At 50.1% G+C, this 15548-nt stretch overlaps 1 protein-coding gene across 12 annotated transcripts in view; it reads left to right on the forward strand.

Annotated features, from left to right (window-relative positions):
- PTPRS (protein tyrosine phosphatase receptor type S) overlaps positions 1-15548 on the forward strand; it is a 187857-nt gene that overhangs the window by 125751 nt on the left and 46558 nt on the right. For 8 of the 12 annotated variants that reach the window (XM_083421330.1, XM_083421337.1, XM_083421335.1 and 5 more), the window contains 7 exons: positions 3380-3970; positions 4735-4832; positions 5185-5441; positions 6956-7049; positions 9940-10152; positions 11050-11207; positions 14818-14930. In XM_083421330.1, coding sequence (XP_083277456.1) covers positions 3380-3970; positions 4735-4832; positions 5185-5441; positions 6956-7049; positions 9940-10152; positions 11050-11207; positions 14818-14930 — 1524 coding nt within the window. The remainder of the gene's footprint in view (positions 1-3379; positions 3971-4734; positions 4833-5184; positions 5442-6955; positions 7050-9939; positions 10153-11049; positions 11208-14817; positions 14931-15548) is intronic. The other 4 variants (XM_083421340.1, XM_083421331.1, XM_083421341.1 and 1 more) reach the window with 1 other exon arrangement.

The following is a 15548-nucleotide window of genomic DNA, read 5'->3' on the forward strand; positions in this document are numbered from 1 at the left end:
TATATATATATATATATATATGAGACGCCTCCTGCGTCTCTTGAAAATTTTATATATATATATAAGAGACTCGGGTGGCGCTGTGGGTTAAACCACAGAGCCTAGGACTTGCCGATCAGAAGGTCAGCGGTTCGAATCCCCGCGATGGGGTGAGCTCCCGTTGCTCGGTCCCGGCTCCTGCCAACCTAGCAGTTCAAAAGCATGTCAAAGTGCAAGTAGATAAACAGGTACCACTCTGGTGGGAAGGTAAACGGCATTTCCGTGCGCTGCTCTGGTTCGCCAGAAGCGGCTTAGTCATGCTGGCCACATGACCCGGAAGCTGTACACCGGCTCCCTTGCCCAGTAAAGCGAGATGAGCGCCGCAACCCCAGAGTCGGTCACGACTGGACCTAATGGTCAGGGGTGCCTTTACCTTTTATATATAATTTTCAACAGTTATTAAACATACTTTTATATCTTATACAATTTCTTTGACTTCCATCAATCCCATCTGAAAATTTTCCAATCTTTTCACAATATACATTTCTTACTTCACTATTACATTTAAATCTCATAACCAATGTCTCTCTTCTTTCTCTTCTTTGCAATATTTCATATATTTCTCCATACAAAACTTCTTGTAGTCCGATTGGCGTAGTTTGTTGATGGCAGTCGCTCTTCAAATAGTTCGTATATTTCTTCCAATCTTCTGTAAATCTCTGGTCCCGCAGGTTTCGAATCCTTCCTGTCATTTTATCCAGTTCTGCGTAGTCCATTAGTTTTGTCTGCCATTCTTCTTTGGTCGGTTCCATTTCTGAGCTGACAACACTCTTGCCGCTGTTGTTGCATATAAGTACCAGTGCCATAGCTTCTCAGGGCTGCAACAAAGCGGTGTCACAACTGGGGAAGCCATTGCACAGCGAACGGTTAAATCAGCGCTGAGACTTCTATTTTGTCAAGAACTTGTTGCAGGGAGCCAGAACAAATCCTGAACCACCTTGGAATGTTTTCCTCCCTAAGAGATCGAGAATAGGGAGTGCCCATCTCCACTATACATTTAAAGCAGTGCCATATCACTTTAAACAGCCCCCTCCCAAAGGATTCTGGGAACTGCAGTTTGTTCTGAGTGCTGTGAGCCCCTTTTTTTCATAATAATATTTATTAGAAGTTAAAAAGTTACAAAAAAAGAAAAACAAAGAGAAAAGAGAAGAGAAAAAAAAGAATAAAAAGTTACATAGAAAAAAACCAAAAAAAACCCCACAATACATCAAAACACAAGAAAAAACACAATACATCAAAACAAAACAAAACACAATACATCATAATCCTTATCTTTCATTAACTTATTTCCTCGACCTCCTCACACCTCCCATTTTTGTATTCCAGTTGTTAATTATATCAGCAAATCCTTTCCGTCTTTCACTGCTTTCTAACTTTTAGTAACTTAATTTATTTTTACCTTATCTTATCATCAAAACCTTAAAATTTATTTATACTTAACTCCTTATAATATTTGTACTAAAGTCATGTAATTTCATTCCAACATTTCCTAACATTCATTAATTTTACCATATTTCTCTAAATAGATTTTTAATTTTTTTTCCAAACTTCTTCCACCGTCTCTTCTCCCTGGTCTCGGATTCTGTCAGTCCTTTCTATCAGCATCTCTCTGCACTTCTGTCCCAAAATATGTTCCTGCGTTGGCTCTTCACTTCTCTAAGGCCCCATATAAGCCATACCTTTAAGGCAGGATCAGACCACTTCAGACAGTCATGACTCCCCCGCCCCAAAGGATCCTGGGAGGTGTAGTTTGTTCAGAGTGCTGAGATTTCTTAGGCAACCCCTGCCCCCTCTTACAGAGCCATCCCCGGCCATCTAAAATTCGCATTTCTTTAAACTGGCCATCTGTCGGTGGAGCATGAGACTTTATCTCAGGGCTGTGAGTTCGAGTTTACCCACGTTGGGCAAAAGATTCCTGCGTTGTAGGCGGTTGGACTAGATGACCCTCATGGTCTCTTCCAACCCTACAATTCTATGATTCTGTGGGAGGAGGAGGTGTCAGAAGCAGAAGAGGTAAAAGGGCTTAGTGAGCAGGGAGAGGCTGTGGCAGAGAAAAGTTCAGAAACAGAAACGGAGAGGCGCCAAGAGGTAGAGTGGAAGTCTGTCTGGTGAAGAGTCACGGATTTCTCCCCCTCCTACTGCAACCAACTCCCCTCCCTCTGGTCTCACAGAACCAAGAGAGGCATGAAAAGGGTGGAGGAAAGGTTGGTCTGCAAGCAGGCACAGTCTCTGATTGCCTGGGGAAAGCCCTGGAGAGGAGGGGACTTTGGCAGCTGTGGGGAGGCAAGGACTTTCAACTCAACCTCCTGGGGATGATCTGCTGTGCTTAATAATAATAATAATAATAATAATAATAATTTATTTATACCCCTCCCATCTGGCTGTTTCCCCAGCCACTCTGGGCGGCTTCCAATCAAGTGTTAAAAACAATACAGCGTTAAATATTAAAAACTTCCCTGAACAGGGCTGCCTTCATATGTCTTCTGAATGTCAGATAGTTGTTTATCTCTTTGACATCTGAAGGGAGGGCATTCCACAGGGCGGGTGCCACCACCAAGAAGGCCCTCTGTCTGGTTCCCTGTAACCTCACTTCTCGCAATGAGGGAACTGCCAGAAGGCCCTCGGCGCTGGACCTCAGTGTCCAGGCTGAACCATGGGGGTGGAGACGCTGCTTCAGGTATACAGGACCGAGGCCGTTTAGGGCTTTAAAGGTCAGCACCAACACTTTGAATTGTGCTCGGAAATGTTCTGGGAGCCAATGCAGATCTCTCAGGACTGGTGTTATGTGGTCCCAGCGGCCATTCCCAGTCACCAGTCTAGCTGCTGCATTCTGGATTAATTGCAGTTTCTGGGTCACCTTCAAAGGTAGCCCCACGTAGAGCGGATTGCAGAATCCAAGCAGGAGATAACCAGAGCATGCACCACTCTGGCGAGACAGTCTGCAGGCAGGGAGGGTCTCAGCCTGCGTACCAGGTGGAGCTGGTAGACAGCCGCCCTGGACACAGAGTTAACCTGCGCCTCCATGGACAGCTGTGAGTCCAAAATGACTCCCAGGCTGCGCACCTGGTCCTTCAGGGGCACAGTTACCCCATTCAGGACCAGGGAGTCCCCCACACCCACCCTCCCCCTGTCCCCCAAAAACAGTACTTCAGTCTTGTCAGGATTCAACCTCAATCTGTTAGCCGCCATCCATCCTCCAACCGCCTCTAGGCACATTAGGCCCGACATCCCACCAAGCCTGTGCAAGTCGTGTTCTTGCTCATCAATTCCCAACTTGCACGGCGTGCGATTCATTGCCGCCTCTCCTCCTGACCTGGTCTGCCTCTCTTCTCTCCTCAAGTCCCAGGGAGGCCGATCCTGTCCGTCCACCCGACTCAAGAAAACACCCTGCTGGTCAAGTGGGAGCCTCCTCTGGACGCAGAGGGTCAGGTGCTGGGCTACCGCTTGCAGTTCGGCCGCAGGGACGTTGACCCCTTGGCGACGCTGGAATTCTCAGAGGAGGAGGACAGGTACACCGCCACCAATATCCACCGAGGGGCCACCTACGTCTTCAAGCTGGCCGTCAAAAGCCGGTCCGGCTTCGGGGAAGAAGCGGTTCAAGAGCTCACCATCCCAGAAGACGTGCCCAAGGGGTACCCACAGATCCTCGAGGCCAGCAACATCACGTCCAAGTCGGTGCAGTTCCACTGGATGCCCCCGGTCCTGGCCGAGAGGAACGGGGTCATTGTGAAGTACACCGTGGCCTATCGCGAGGCCACCTCTTCCGGGAGCCCGCAGGAGAAGGATCTCCCTCCGTCTCCCGAGAACTCGTACACGCTGAACGGCCTCAAGCCCAACACGGCCTACGATGTTAAAATCCGAGCCCACACCAGTAAAGGTCCGGGGCCGTACAGCCCTTCTGTCCAATACCGGACGTTCCTCCTGGACCAAGGTAGGACTTGCCGACTTCTCCACGGTGACTCTCTCTCCCTGTATCCTGAGCCGCTCCTGGGAGGCAGAGAAGTAAACAAAACAAAGCGGTTAGAAATGAAATGCAAACAAAAACACGCAAGCCCGCAAATCAAAAGCCATTAAGCTCCCCGCTGGCTGGGAAGACAGGCGTGCAAGTACGTTCCTTTAAAAAAATAAATTCAAAATTAGCAAGGCAGGTGGCTTCTCTCTGCCTTCGGCAGGTAAGTCCTCTTTCCTCTTTCTTCCAAAAGTCAAGTTCAGACAGTCCTCCTTGATTGACAGCTGGGCGGAGCAGTCGCTATCACAGGTGGGAGGAGACTTTTCTTCTGCTTTCTCGCCTTTTCTTTCTCTTTTTCTTTCTCTTTTTCTCTTTCTCTTTCTCTCTTTTGCAAACCACAAAACAGGGGAAGGGGAGATAAACGAAACACAAGCCCCACATGTCCTGCCCCCCACCCCACCGCAGAGGCCCTTTTCTCCTCAGCAGCCAATCAGGAGCTTTCGAGGGGCGGGCACAGGGAGGAGGGGCATGTCCCGTTGTGTGATGTCATGGCGCCAGGGTTGGGTGCGGGATGGAACGGAATGGGCAACCTTTCTGGGCGGAAGCCGTAGCGTTGTGTATTTCGGAAGGCATTACCGATTGGTTGGAAGGTGATTCTTGCCGGTTGTTTGGAATTCCGAAATGTGGCTCTTTTCACCCCGTTCCCCATGCTCTCTGCCTCCCCTCACTGCTTTTCTTTCCAACAGTTTTCCCCAAAAACTTCAAAGTGAAGATGGTGACCAAGACGTCCGTTCTCCTAGGATGGGAGTTCCCTGAGAATTACAATTCTGCTGTTCCGTACACGGTACAGATTTATATTATGTTTGGGGAGTGTTATTGGGCTTATTGGGCTCCAGAGACGTTTTGGAGTCGCGCTAATGGTGCCTGCCGAGTCCCACGGCCGTAGGCTTCCTCCGCCTACGATTTAATGGGTTCACCGCGTCGCCGTTGCGGTAGAACCCCGTCTTTCTCAGAGCTCTCCCCTCCGCTGTTCAGAGGGAAGCAGCCATGATCGATGGCGCTCAACCCGGAAGTCCGGTTGCGCTACCTTTAGGGGGTGGAGGGACTCCCCTTGCACCCCCGAAGTTCACGTTCCCCCACTTGCCAACCTCTCGTAAATCTCGATTCGCTTCTCCCCCCCCCCCCCCGAACTTCAGATCCAGTACGAGGGCAAAGAGATCGAGGTGGACGGCCGCGCCACTAAGAAGCTCATCACGAACCTGAGACCTCACACATTGTACAGGTTCATCCTGAAAGGTCCCAAGGGCACTCTGGGGAACCTCCAGCAGCAGGTGGAGGTTTCGACAGCAGCCAACCTGCTCAGCCGGAAGCCGGAGGTGACCTACAGACACGACCTGGACGGGAGCATCGTGGTGAACCTGCCGGAAGTGAAAGGCTCAGATTCACCTGCGCAGTACGTAAAAATAACGGGGAGGCAGTGTTAGGATATTTCCGTTCCTCCTTAAAAAGGGAGCAGGCTGTTGTGTGTCACAAGCCTGCGTACTTCCTGCTCACGGGGAGTTTCCGTTTTGTATATAGCTTTTGTTTTCCGTCTGTTGCCTCAACACGAAGGCACGCAGTCATGTTTTTCCTCTGTTCTGACCAGCGTTGAATAAATCTGTAAAATATGCTCTCCTGGGTGCATCTTCTGTTGTGGAGTCTGCTGCAAGGGCGGCCACGAGTCCTGGAATGTGTCTGAGGCTCATGTCGCTAACTGACTGATGCTGTTCTACGGGAGACCGACGGGTCGTCTGGAGATGACTGTCTCGCTGGCACTTTCCCAACAGGAAGGGCTGTCTTACCCATAGGCGCTAGGGGTGCGGGGCACCCGGGCACCAGGCTCTCAGGGGCACCAGTCCAGGGGCCAGGAGTTGAGTCCGGGGAAAAGCCCGCCACCGGCTAGAGCGCCACGGCGGGCTTTTCTGCTGCGCCATGAGTTCGAGGGCGACCAAGCCAGCGAGATGCTGAGGCGGCCGGCTGGCTCCGCCCTCCTGCGCACCTGGGACTGGGCAACCTGGGGGGTGAATCTTTGCACCCCAGCGCCACATATGCTTAAGACAGCCCTGCTGGGAAGTCAAGCAACCTGCAGCCCACAAGCCTGGTTTCATGTAGCTCCCTGCCAGGGATTTTAACGTATTTATTTCTGAATAATAATGGTGATAACAATGTCACACTGGGGTGTGGGGTGGGGACTTAAACACGTTGCCGAGTTCCCAAAAATAGACCAGAGGCAATTGCATTTCATCCAGCAGAGCTTTACTGCTACTGAAGGCAAATGAGCATAATGGTCACAAATCCAATGCATTCAGGATTGGCCCTGTCCATAGGAAATCCAGTTGCAGCTTAACTTAAAACTTACAAGAACTTATAATAAGACTAAACTATAGCATACAGAACACCACACCAGAACAAAGAGATAGAAAGAGAACATAAGTAAAAACCAGGCTCCTTCTGGCCTGACTATTATAGTCAGCATGGCCTTGACAGAAAGAGATAACAGAACCAGTTCAAACCCGCTGTACTCAGCTTCTCAGAAGGAATAACCCAAACAAGAACCTTCTTTCACACAGAGAGGAAACCTTCCAGAACCTCCTGAACTCAACAGAGCAAGAAAGATCTCTACACATCAGATCAATATTTTCTGTACTAAGAAATGCAAACAGGCAAATAATAATAATCTTATTATTAATATGCTGCCCATCTGACCGGGTTGCCCCAGCCACTGTGGCGGGCTCCGGACAAAATATTAAACACAATAAAAAGACAAATTGCCCTATATCCCTTTTTTAAAAAAGTTTAAAATTCTGTGGTATTTCATTCCACCTTTAACCTTTTATTTCTTAGCTAGGCTGGTCCTTTGCTGCCGTTCTCTCTTTCCTTTTTAGCCTGTTCCCCATCTCAGTTCCTTCTCCTTTCCCGATCTGCCAGGGCATACTACATCGTGGTCGTTCCCCTGAAGAAATCCAAAAGTGGCCAGTTTCAGAACATATACCACAGTCCGGAAGAGATGGACTTGGAGGAGGTGAGTGACAGCCGTCATTCATGTACCCCAGACCTCTTGTGTACACTCGGGGTTGGCCCAGGACATCTCCCAGAATCCTCTTGGGTAGATCAAAGAAGGGGGTTGCAGTGGGATGATTTAGGGGGTGCAAAGAGGCAGCGGGGGGCGCTGGAGCAATAAACGACTACCAGACTTTGAAAAGCTGGTATCACTCCATCAAGTTCATCCGCTTTGTTGAATTCATTCAACTAGCTTTTGAATAAATGCGCAATTCAATGTTGCTGGTCTGGATTTTCTTTTACTGTTCTCCTTTTCAGTGGGTTCTGCAAAGCACTGCTCTGAATTTTCTGGATTTTCCTTTGACTATTCTCTTCTTTAGTGGGTTCTGCAAACCGCTATTCTGAACAATGCTTTTTATAGGGTAGGGGGAACTGGGGATGAGTTTATGGAACCGGGGGGGGGGGGGGGGCAGTTTGGGAAGCACTTCTCTAAGACCTCAGCAAATGTCGGAGGAAGTCAACCCTGGATATTTACAGAAGCCTACAAATTTGTGAGTCTGTCAGGAGTCTACTGCACCTCGAAACCTGCATGTTTCTAGCTGTGGGCACTCACAAGTTTCTAGACCTCATTGCTGCAGGGAGAAGATTTTAAAGTGGTGCATAGAGAAGTTCTAAGTAGCCCATGGATGGAGGGCTTGGGACAGGTTGTTGCGGGGCAGGGAGGGGAAACTTCTGACCTCTGGGTGCTGCAGAACTACAGCTCCCATCATCCACAGCCAGCATGGGCAGTTGCCAGGGATGATGGGAGTTGTAGTTCAGCAACAAGCAGAGGCCCAAAAATGGCCCCCTATACCTGGCTTAGAAGGAACTTCCATATCGGTGTGGAGGCCCAAGACATTTTCATATATAAACCCTCTTCCCGGGGCATATTTAGGCACAGCCAAGCTTTGGTCTCCGATTCTTCCAAAGAATTGCAACGTTGGACGGGACCCCTGAGGGTCATTTAGCTTAACCCCTTGCAATACAGGAATCTCAGAACGGGGTCCCCCCTCCAATTGGAAACCACACCGGGCCCTGCTTAGCTTTGCAAACGTGCTAGCAGTTTTACTGCCGCACGTCTAGGAGGGTCTGTGACATTGTGCCCCTGAGGGATAGGTCAGCACGAGACTTTTAAATCTCAAGGTCACGGGTTCGAGCTTCACGCAGGGTGGAAGATTCCTAGATTGCATGGAATTGCATGATCCTCAGGGTCCCTTCCAACTCTGTGAAGAAGGATTTATATCTGCGGGGGTGGGGGACATGTTGGTCTCAGTAAACTAGAGGTCAGCAACCTAAGGCCCATGGGCTAGAAGCAGCCCATGAGGGTCACTTAATTGGCCCATGAGCCACCCGCTCGGCGAGTCCCCACGCATTGCACTAAACCAGCACGACGCGGGGGCTCTCTTCCGCGGCTCCGGAAATCAGTTCTGCACATGCCCAGACCATAGCTGTCAACTGTCTCTTATTTGGCGGGACAGTCCCTTATCCCAGCGCCGTGTCCCGCTGCTGTCCCTTATTGATGATGTCCCTTAAATTTCTGGGTTTCAAAGGAAGCAGCTCCTCTCCCTCCCTCCCTGCCGGCCAGGGAGGAGGGAGGCTCCAACTGGGTTGCTTGGCTGCCCAGCCCGCCCCCCTCCGGCCTCCTCTCACCAGCCTCGGCCCCCGGGAGCCCCTCCCCACCGGGAATGAGGAGCCTTGAGAGGAGAGCAAGGGCAGCCATAGAGAAAGTAGTTCAGAGAGAGGAGGAGGAGGAGGCGCGGGCAGGTGTTCCAAGGGCTACAAGGGAAGGACCGCAAGCGCTTCTCCCATAGATTTGTAGTGGTAGACTAGCATAGCTGGTCTGATCTGCGGGTTTACTTCGGGCGCTATCCCCCCCCTTCCTCCCACCCCGCCTGATGGAACTGAGAGCTGCAGATGGAGCACGAGAGAAAAGATACAGAACTGCAGCAGCATCTTCGTAGCTTGGACTTCGTTTTGCGCGAAAAGTGGTTGCTGCTTGTAGTTCTTTAATTGCAGTGTTCCATTGGCTGGTGTCTTGAGCAGCAGCCTCTGGAAACGAAGGGCTAAAAACCAGCGCTGCTCTCCAAAATTATCTGGTCCCTTTTTAACTTTGCATTTCAGCTCGTTGTCTAAAATCCCTTATTTTGGCTGCTGGTCCCTTATTTTCGAGGCTGCTGGTCCCTTGTTTTCAAATCTGTAAGTTGACAGCTATGGCCCAGGCGCTGAAAATCACTTCTGCACAGGCGCGATTTCCGGCGTTGTGCTGCGCCGGTCTGGCCCACGGAGGTTCTCCATGGGTCTGGCCCATGCCCAGCAAGCCTTGCTGGCCTCTGCAGCAGGGGCGTAGCGTGGGGGGTGCAGGGGGGCCCGGCCGCACCGGGCGCAACATCTGGGGGGGGCGCGCTCGCACTCGCAGCTCTCTGCCCCTACCTGGCTCACTCACTCTCTCTCACTGCAGTGCTGGCTGTGCGAATCCGATCCGAGCCGTCGGGTCGCCACCCACTGTGGAGGGGAGGGTGCCAGGCGTGCGGTGCGGTGCGGAGAGAGAGTGAGGGACTATCTGGAGGAGGGACAGTGCAGCGGGGGGGCGGCGCAAATTACTTGCCTTGCCCCTGGTAAGGGGCGCAAATTACTTGCCTTGCCCCGGGTGCTGACAACCCACGCTACGCCACTGCTCTGCAGTAAACACTGCCCAGACCCTGGGCAGTGTTCTGAGACTGTTCTCCCTGAGGGAGGCTGGGATAGTTTAATAAAGGAGAAGATTAACCCTACTTTTGTGCACCTGGAAGAGCTATTGTCTTGCCTTCTTCTCAATCTCTGTGGTTCCTCACGTAGCTGATTTGAACCTCCTTCCTTGTGGCCCCCTTCCCCAGTTGATTCAGATTTCCCGGCTGCAGCGCCGCAGCCTCCGCCACTCCCGCCAGCTGGACCTCCACAAGCCCTACATCGCAGCCCGCTTCAACACCCTGCCCTCCTACTTCATCCTCGGGGACTTGAAGCGCTACGAAGGCTTTGAGAACAAAGCCTTGGAACCCGGTCAGAAGTACGTCCTTTTCGTCCTGGCTGTGCTGCGGGCCTCCGACCCGGTGAGTCCTCTCCTGCTTCTGAATTTTGCTTTGCGCGTAATGCTCTGGATTCTCTTGGCTCAGACAGATTGCATCCAATGGGATTTGAATCCCCGCAATGACGGGGTGAGCTCCCGTTGCTCTGTCCCGGCTCCGGCCAAGCTAGCAGTTTGAAAGCACGCCAGTGCAAGTAGATAAATAGGTACGGCTGCGGCGGGAAGGTAAACGGCGTTTCCGTGCGCTCTGGTTTCCGTCATGGTGTCCCGTTGCGCCAGAAGCGGTTTAGTCCTGCTGGCCACATGACCCGGAAAAGTTATCTCTCCTAGTTGCTCCTCTCCTAGTCTTGAAAACCCCACCAGTGCCAGATATAGGGTGGCAAGCCAAAGGGGGCAAATAATAATAATAATAATAATAATAATTTAAATCCCTATATTTATACAAGTACCAACTGAGAAGATTGTTTTACTGACATTACATATGTTTCTATATGATTTATGCTTCATTTGCAGCATAGTATGTCCTGTTCTGTTCTGTTACTACGGTGTATTGTTTGTAAGCTACTTTGGGATTCATTTGAATGAAAAGCAGCCTAGAACTACTAATTCAATATCCATTAAAATATCCATTAAAATATCCATTCAATATCCATTAAAAAAAAAAGCATGGAAAAGCTTCGACCCACAATATAGATGCAACCCTTTCCAGCAAGTTTTTTTTTTTTTTGCAGACCCCTGCAGAACACCACCAGCATTAATTTAACACCACTGTTAATTTAACTGCAATTCTTACATTGCAGCCGGGGGCTGGACTAGAGGACCGCTGGGGTCCCCCTTCCAGCTGTTTGATTCTAAGTGACTCCACGTTTGCCGTCGCCTGCGTGTTACTGATTCCCTTCTGTTTTCTCTCCCTCTCCTTCAGTTATATGCTGCCAGCCCCTTTTCGGACCCGATCCAGATAGACAACCCGGACCCACAGCCAAAGATTGACGGTGAGGAGGGACTGATCTGGGTGATTGGGCCGGTCTTGGCCGTGGTGTTCATCATCTGCATCGTCATCGCAATCCTCCTCTACAAAAAGTGAGTGGGTTTTGCGTGTACGTTTTGCTCTTCCAAAGCATGTGTGTTAACCCCCATGCTGCTGGCTGTGCGGTGTAGTGGTTAGGGCAGTGGCTCTCAGAGTGGGCAACACTGCCCCCTGTGGGTCAGTGGGGTGATCTTGCTGGGAGGCAGGGGGCACTCAACAACTCACGGTCTTCAAAAAGCTGGTGTCACTATATCCAGGCACCACTATGCATTAGAAGCAGAATCATACCACTTAAAACAGGCATGTCCAAAGTGGGTAAATGGCGTTTCCGTGCGCTGCTCTGGTTCGCCAGAAGCGGCTTAGTCCTGCTGGCCACATGACCCAGAAGCTGTACACCGGCTCCCTCGGCCAATAAACTCAAAGTGCAAGTAGATAAATAGGTACCACTCCGGCGGGAAGGTAAACGGCGTTTCCGTGCGCTGCTCTGGTTCGCCAGAAGCGGCTTAGTCCTGCTGGCCACATGACCCAGAAGCTGTACACCGGCTCCCTCGGCCAATAAACTCAAAGTGCAAGTAGATAAATAGGTACCACTCCGGCGGGAAGGTAAACGGCGTTTCCGTGCGCTGCTCTGGTTCGCCAGAAGCGGCTTAGTCCTGCTGGCCACATGACCCAGAAGCTGTACACCGGCTCCCTCGGCCAATAAACTCAAAGTGCAAGTAGATAAATAGGTACCACTCCGGCGGGAAGGTAAACGGCGTTTCTGTGCGCTGCTCTGGTTCGCCAGAAGCGGCTTAGTCCTGCTGGCCACATGACCCAGAAGCTGTACACCGGCTCCCTCAGCCAATAAAGCGAGATGAGCGCCGCAACCCCAGAGTCAGCCATGACTGGACCTAATGGTCAGGGGTCCCTTTACCTTTACCTTAGCAGGGACTGGGGGTGAGTTTGTGGAATCAAGGAGGCAGTAGCTGAAAAAGAGTTCAGGAACCGCTGAGTTAGAGTATTGGGCTAGGACCTGGGAGACCAGGGTTCGAATTCTGCCCACTGAGCCACATGCAGCTCACTGAGTGACCGTGGGGACCAGTCCACTTCTTTTCTCAGCCTGGCCCTACCTCACAGGGATGTGGTGAGGATAAAACGAAGGAACAAGAAGGTTTTATGTACTTGCCACTCTCTGAGCTCCGTGGAGGAAACATGGGATATAAATCAAATCGGTGAATAAATAAATGTGGAAGATTGTGCGCGGCAGGGGGGAGGTAAGCAATGCGTTTCGCTTCCTACGGAAGTATCAGGAGCTGCCATGACCAGAGACAATATGTTGCAAGGGGTCAGTCACACGCGATTTATTATTTATACCCCGCCCATCTGGCTTGGTTTCCCCAGCCACTCTGGGTGGCTCCCAATCGAGTGTTAAAAACACGATAAAACATCAACATTAAAAACTTCCCTAAACAGGGCTGCCTTCAGATGTCTTTTAAAAATAAGATAGCTGCTTATTTCCTCGACATCTGGTGGGAGGGCATTCCACAGGTGGGCGCCACCACCGAGAAGGCCCTCTGCCTGGTTCCCTGTAACTTGGCTTCTTGCAATGAGGGAACCGCCAGAAGGCCCTCGGTGCTGGGTCTCAGTGTCCGGGCTGGACAATGCGGGTGGAGACGCTTCTTCAGGTATACAGGTATATATGACCCACTATTTTAAATATTCCTACAATTTAGACGGTTGAGAGTCCTGGTGAAGGGTGTGAAGGGCGACTCTCACTAACCTCATCTTTATCTTTTCCTCCTTCTCTTCTTCTTTCTTTCTTTCTTTCTTTTTTTTACTGCTTCCCTGGACAGCAAACCAGACAGGTAAGAGTTTTTAAAAGGTCCCGGTCTCTGATTCAGGTGGCAGTCAGGTGCACCTTAGGAACCAAAAGGCAACCAGTAAAACAAAGGTGGCACTTTAAGCTGCAGCTGAGCTACTGAAACATCGCTGTTCCTAAAAGTGCCAACAAGGTTTAACCCTTGAGTAAAGAGGGAGGGCAACCCAAAGGGAATGATATTGCAACCTGTCCAAAAACAGGTTGCAGGTGGAGAGGGCAGTATTCTGGCAACACTCCTAGGCTCTTGAATTATTTGGGTTTGGGTCACATATTTCTCCACCCGCACTAGAGCTCAGGGTTCTCCCATAAAAGTTGATTTGCAGTTAGTTCAGGAGACCTCAAGGGGATAGAACAAGCCATTTCTCAAGGCTTTAGACAATAAAATTTGGACTTTCCAGGTGGCTGGCTATTGGATTGCTTTCTTCCAACCATAGATTTGACGTTTTGTATGTTGGCGCTGCTTTTTCTTCTTGGAAAAAACCGCAACAAGACCCTGATAGGTCCGGGTGCTGTTTGTCTTTATTTATTTGCATTGTTTATATCCCACTTTTCCAACCTTAATAGAACACGCAAGGGAAGCTCACAATTAAAACCAGTACACAAACAACATCTAAATTCCAGATCATGCAGTTGAAAGATAATCACTGCTAAACAAAAGCCAGGAAGGCGGGGGGGGGGGGGGAGTAGTACATATAGTGAAACAGAAAAGGCAAGAGTAAAGTAACAAGAAAAAGCCTTAGCTTTTTCCTCCCTCCCCCCTCCCCCACAAAACCCACCCACCCCCACCCCACCCCCCGACTTCCCTCAGTTCCAGTCTTTGGTTTCTCTGAGAATGCTGTTTTCTGCATGTTACACAGTTGTATAGATCCTCAAACTATTTAGCTAATTATTATCAGTAAAAAGTTTGTGAATGTTTATTCAAAGCCTGCCAAGGAGTCCAGTTCGCTTTGTTGAGTCTTCACATACTTTGTAAAGGGTTCCCATTCATCCTTAAAGTCACAGTTATCCTTGTCCCGTAGCTTATGTGTCAGCTTTGCCAGTTCTGCATAGTCCATCAATTTTTCTTGCCATGATTCTTTAGTTGAGGTTTCTTCAGTCTTCCACCCTTGTGCTACCAGAACTCTCGCGGCCGTTGTCGCATACATGAAGATGTTTTGCAACTTTTTTGGCAGGTCTTTCCCTACAATCCCCAACAAAAATGCCTCGGGTTTTTTAACAAATATTAAATGGAACATTTTCTTCAATTCGTTGTATATCATTTCCCAATTTTTTTTAATTACCTTACAATCCCACCACATATGATGAAATGTCCCCTCCTTTTCCTTACACTTCCAACATATATTTGAACTTTTGTTGTTGTTTAGTCGTTTAGTTGTGTCCGACACTTCGTGACCCCCTGGACCAGAGCACACCAGGCACTCCTGTCTTCCGCTGCCTCCCGCAGTTTGGTCAAACACATGCTGGTAGCTTCGAGAACACTGTCCCACCATCTCGTCCTCTGTCGCCCCCTTCTCCTTGTGCCCTCCATCTTTCCCAACATCAGGGTCTTTTCCAGGGAGTCTTCTCTTTTCATGAGGTGGCCAAAGTCTTGGAGCCTCAGCTTCAGGATCTGTCCTTCCAGTGAGCACTCAGGGCTGATTTCCTTCAGAATGGAGAGGTTGGATCTTCTTGCAGTCCATGGGACTCTCAAGAGTCTCCTCCAGCACCATAATTCAAAAATATTTGAACTAGTTTTGTACAAATGTGCACCCAACTCCTTAAAGCCTTGTCTTTTATCTGCTCTGTCTCTCTCTTCTGATCCTCAGCAAACGAAAAGACTCAGAGCCCCGCATCAAATGCATGCTGAACAACGCAGAGATCACCCCTCACCACCCGAAGGACCCTGTAGAAATGCGGCGCATCAACTTCCAGACCCCAGGTAAACAGGCCGCACGCCACCAGCACCCCCGGAACCTCCCCTCGCCCCCTGAAACTTCACTCGAAGAAAGACCGGCCCGGCTTGGTTGCTGCCAGTCAGAGTGTGCGGCCAGGCTAGACCTGCGGCCTTTGCAAACGGCTGCCGTCACCAAGCAACATCTCAGGTAGGAGGAGGAAATGCCCAGATCATGTGGGGCAGAGGCGGCAGCGGCAGGTTCGCCTGCTAGGGAGACCCCTGGCAATGGGCGGCAAATTGTAACGGACGTTTGGCAGAGCTGTTTGTGTCCGCGATATTTGACGATCGCCGAAAAGCTGCAGAATGAGATGGTGGCCACAGGATCTAGCTTCTTGAGAAGCTCTGCTTTCTTTTCTTTTTCTCTCTCTTTTTTTAATTTTAAAAAAGCAAGTTCCTAGTCCTTATTGTTCCTTAACGTATTACGGAATGAACACGAGCAACGCAAGGGGGGAATCCCATATGTTTCTCTGCCTGGTGCTCTGACTGATACTTTTCTTTTTCCCCCGGGGAAGTGAGTAAGGGCTTTAGGCTTTCTTGGTATTACTGTTTTATCTGTGCCTTCTGCCGATATGTAAGCTTGCCTTTTGACTTCTAATGACTTGT

This window comes from Podarcis tiliguerta (assembly GCF_965153285.1).
Source record: "Podarcis tiliguerta genome assembly, chromosome: 18".
NCBI lineage: Eukaryota > Metazoa > Chordata > Lepidosauria > Squamata > Lacertidae > Podarcis > Podarcis tiliguerta.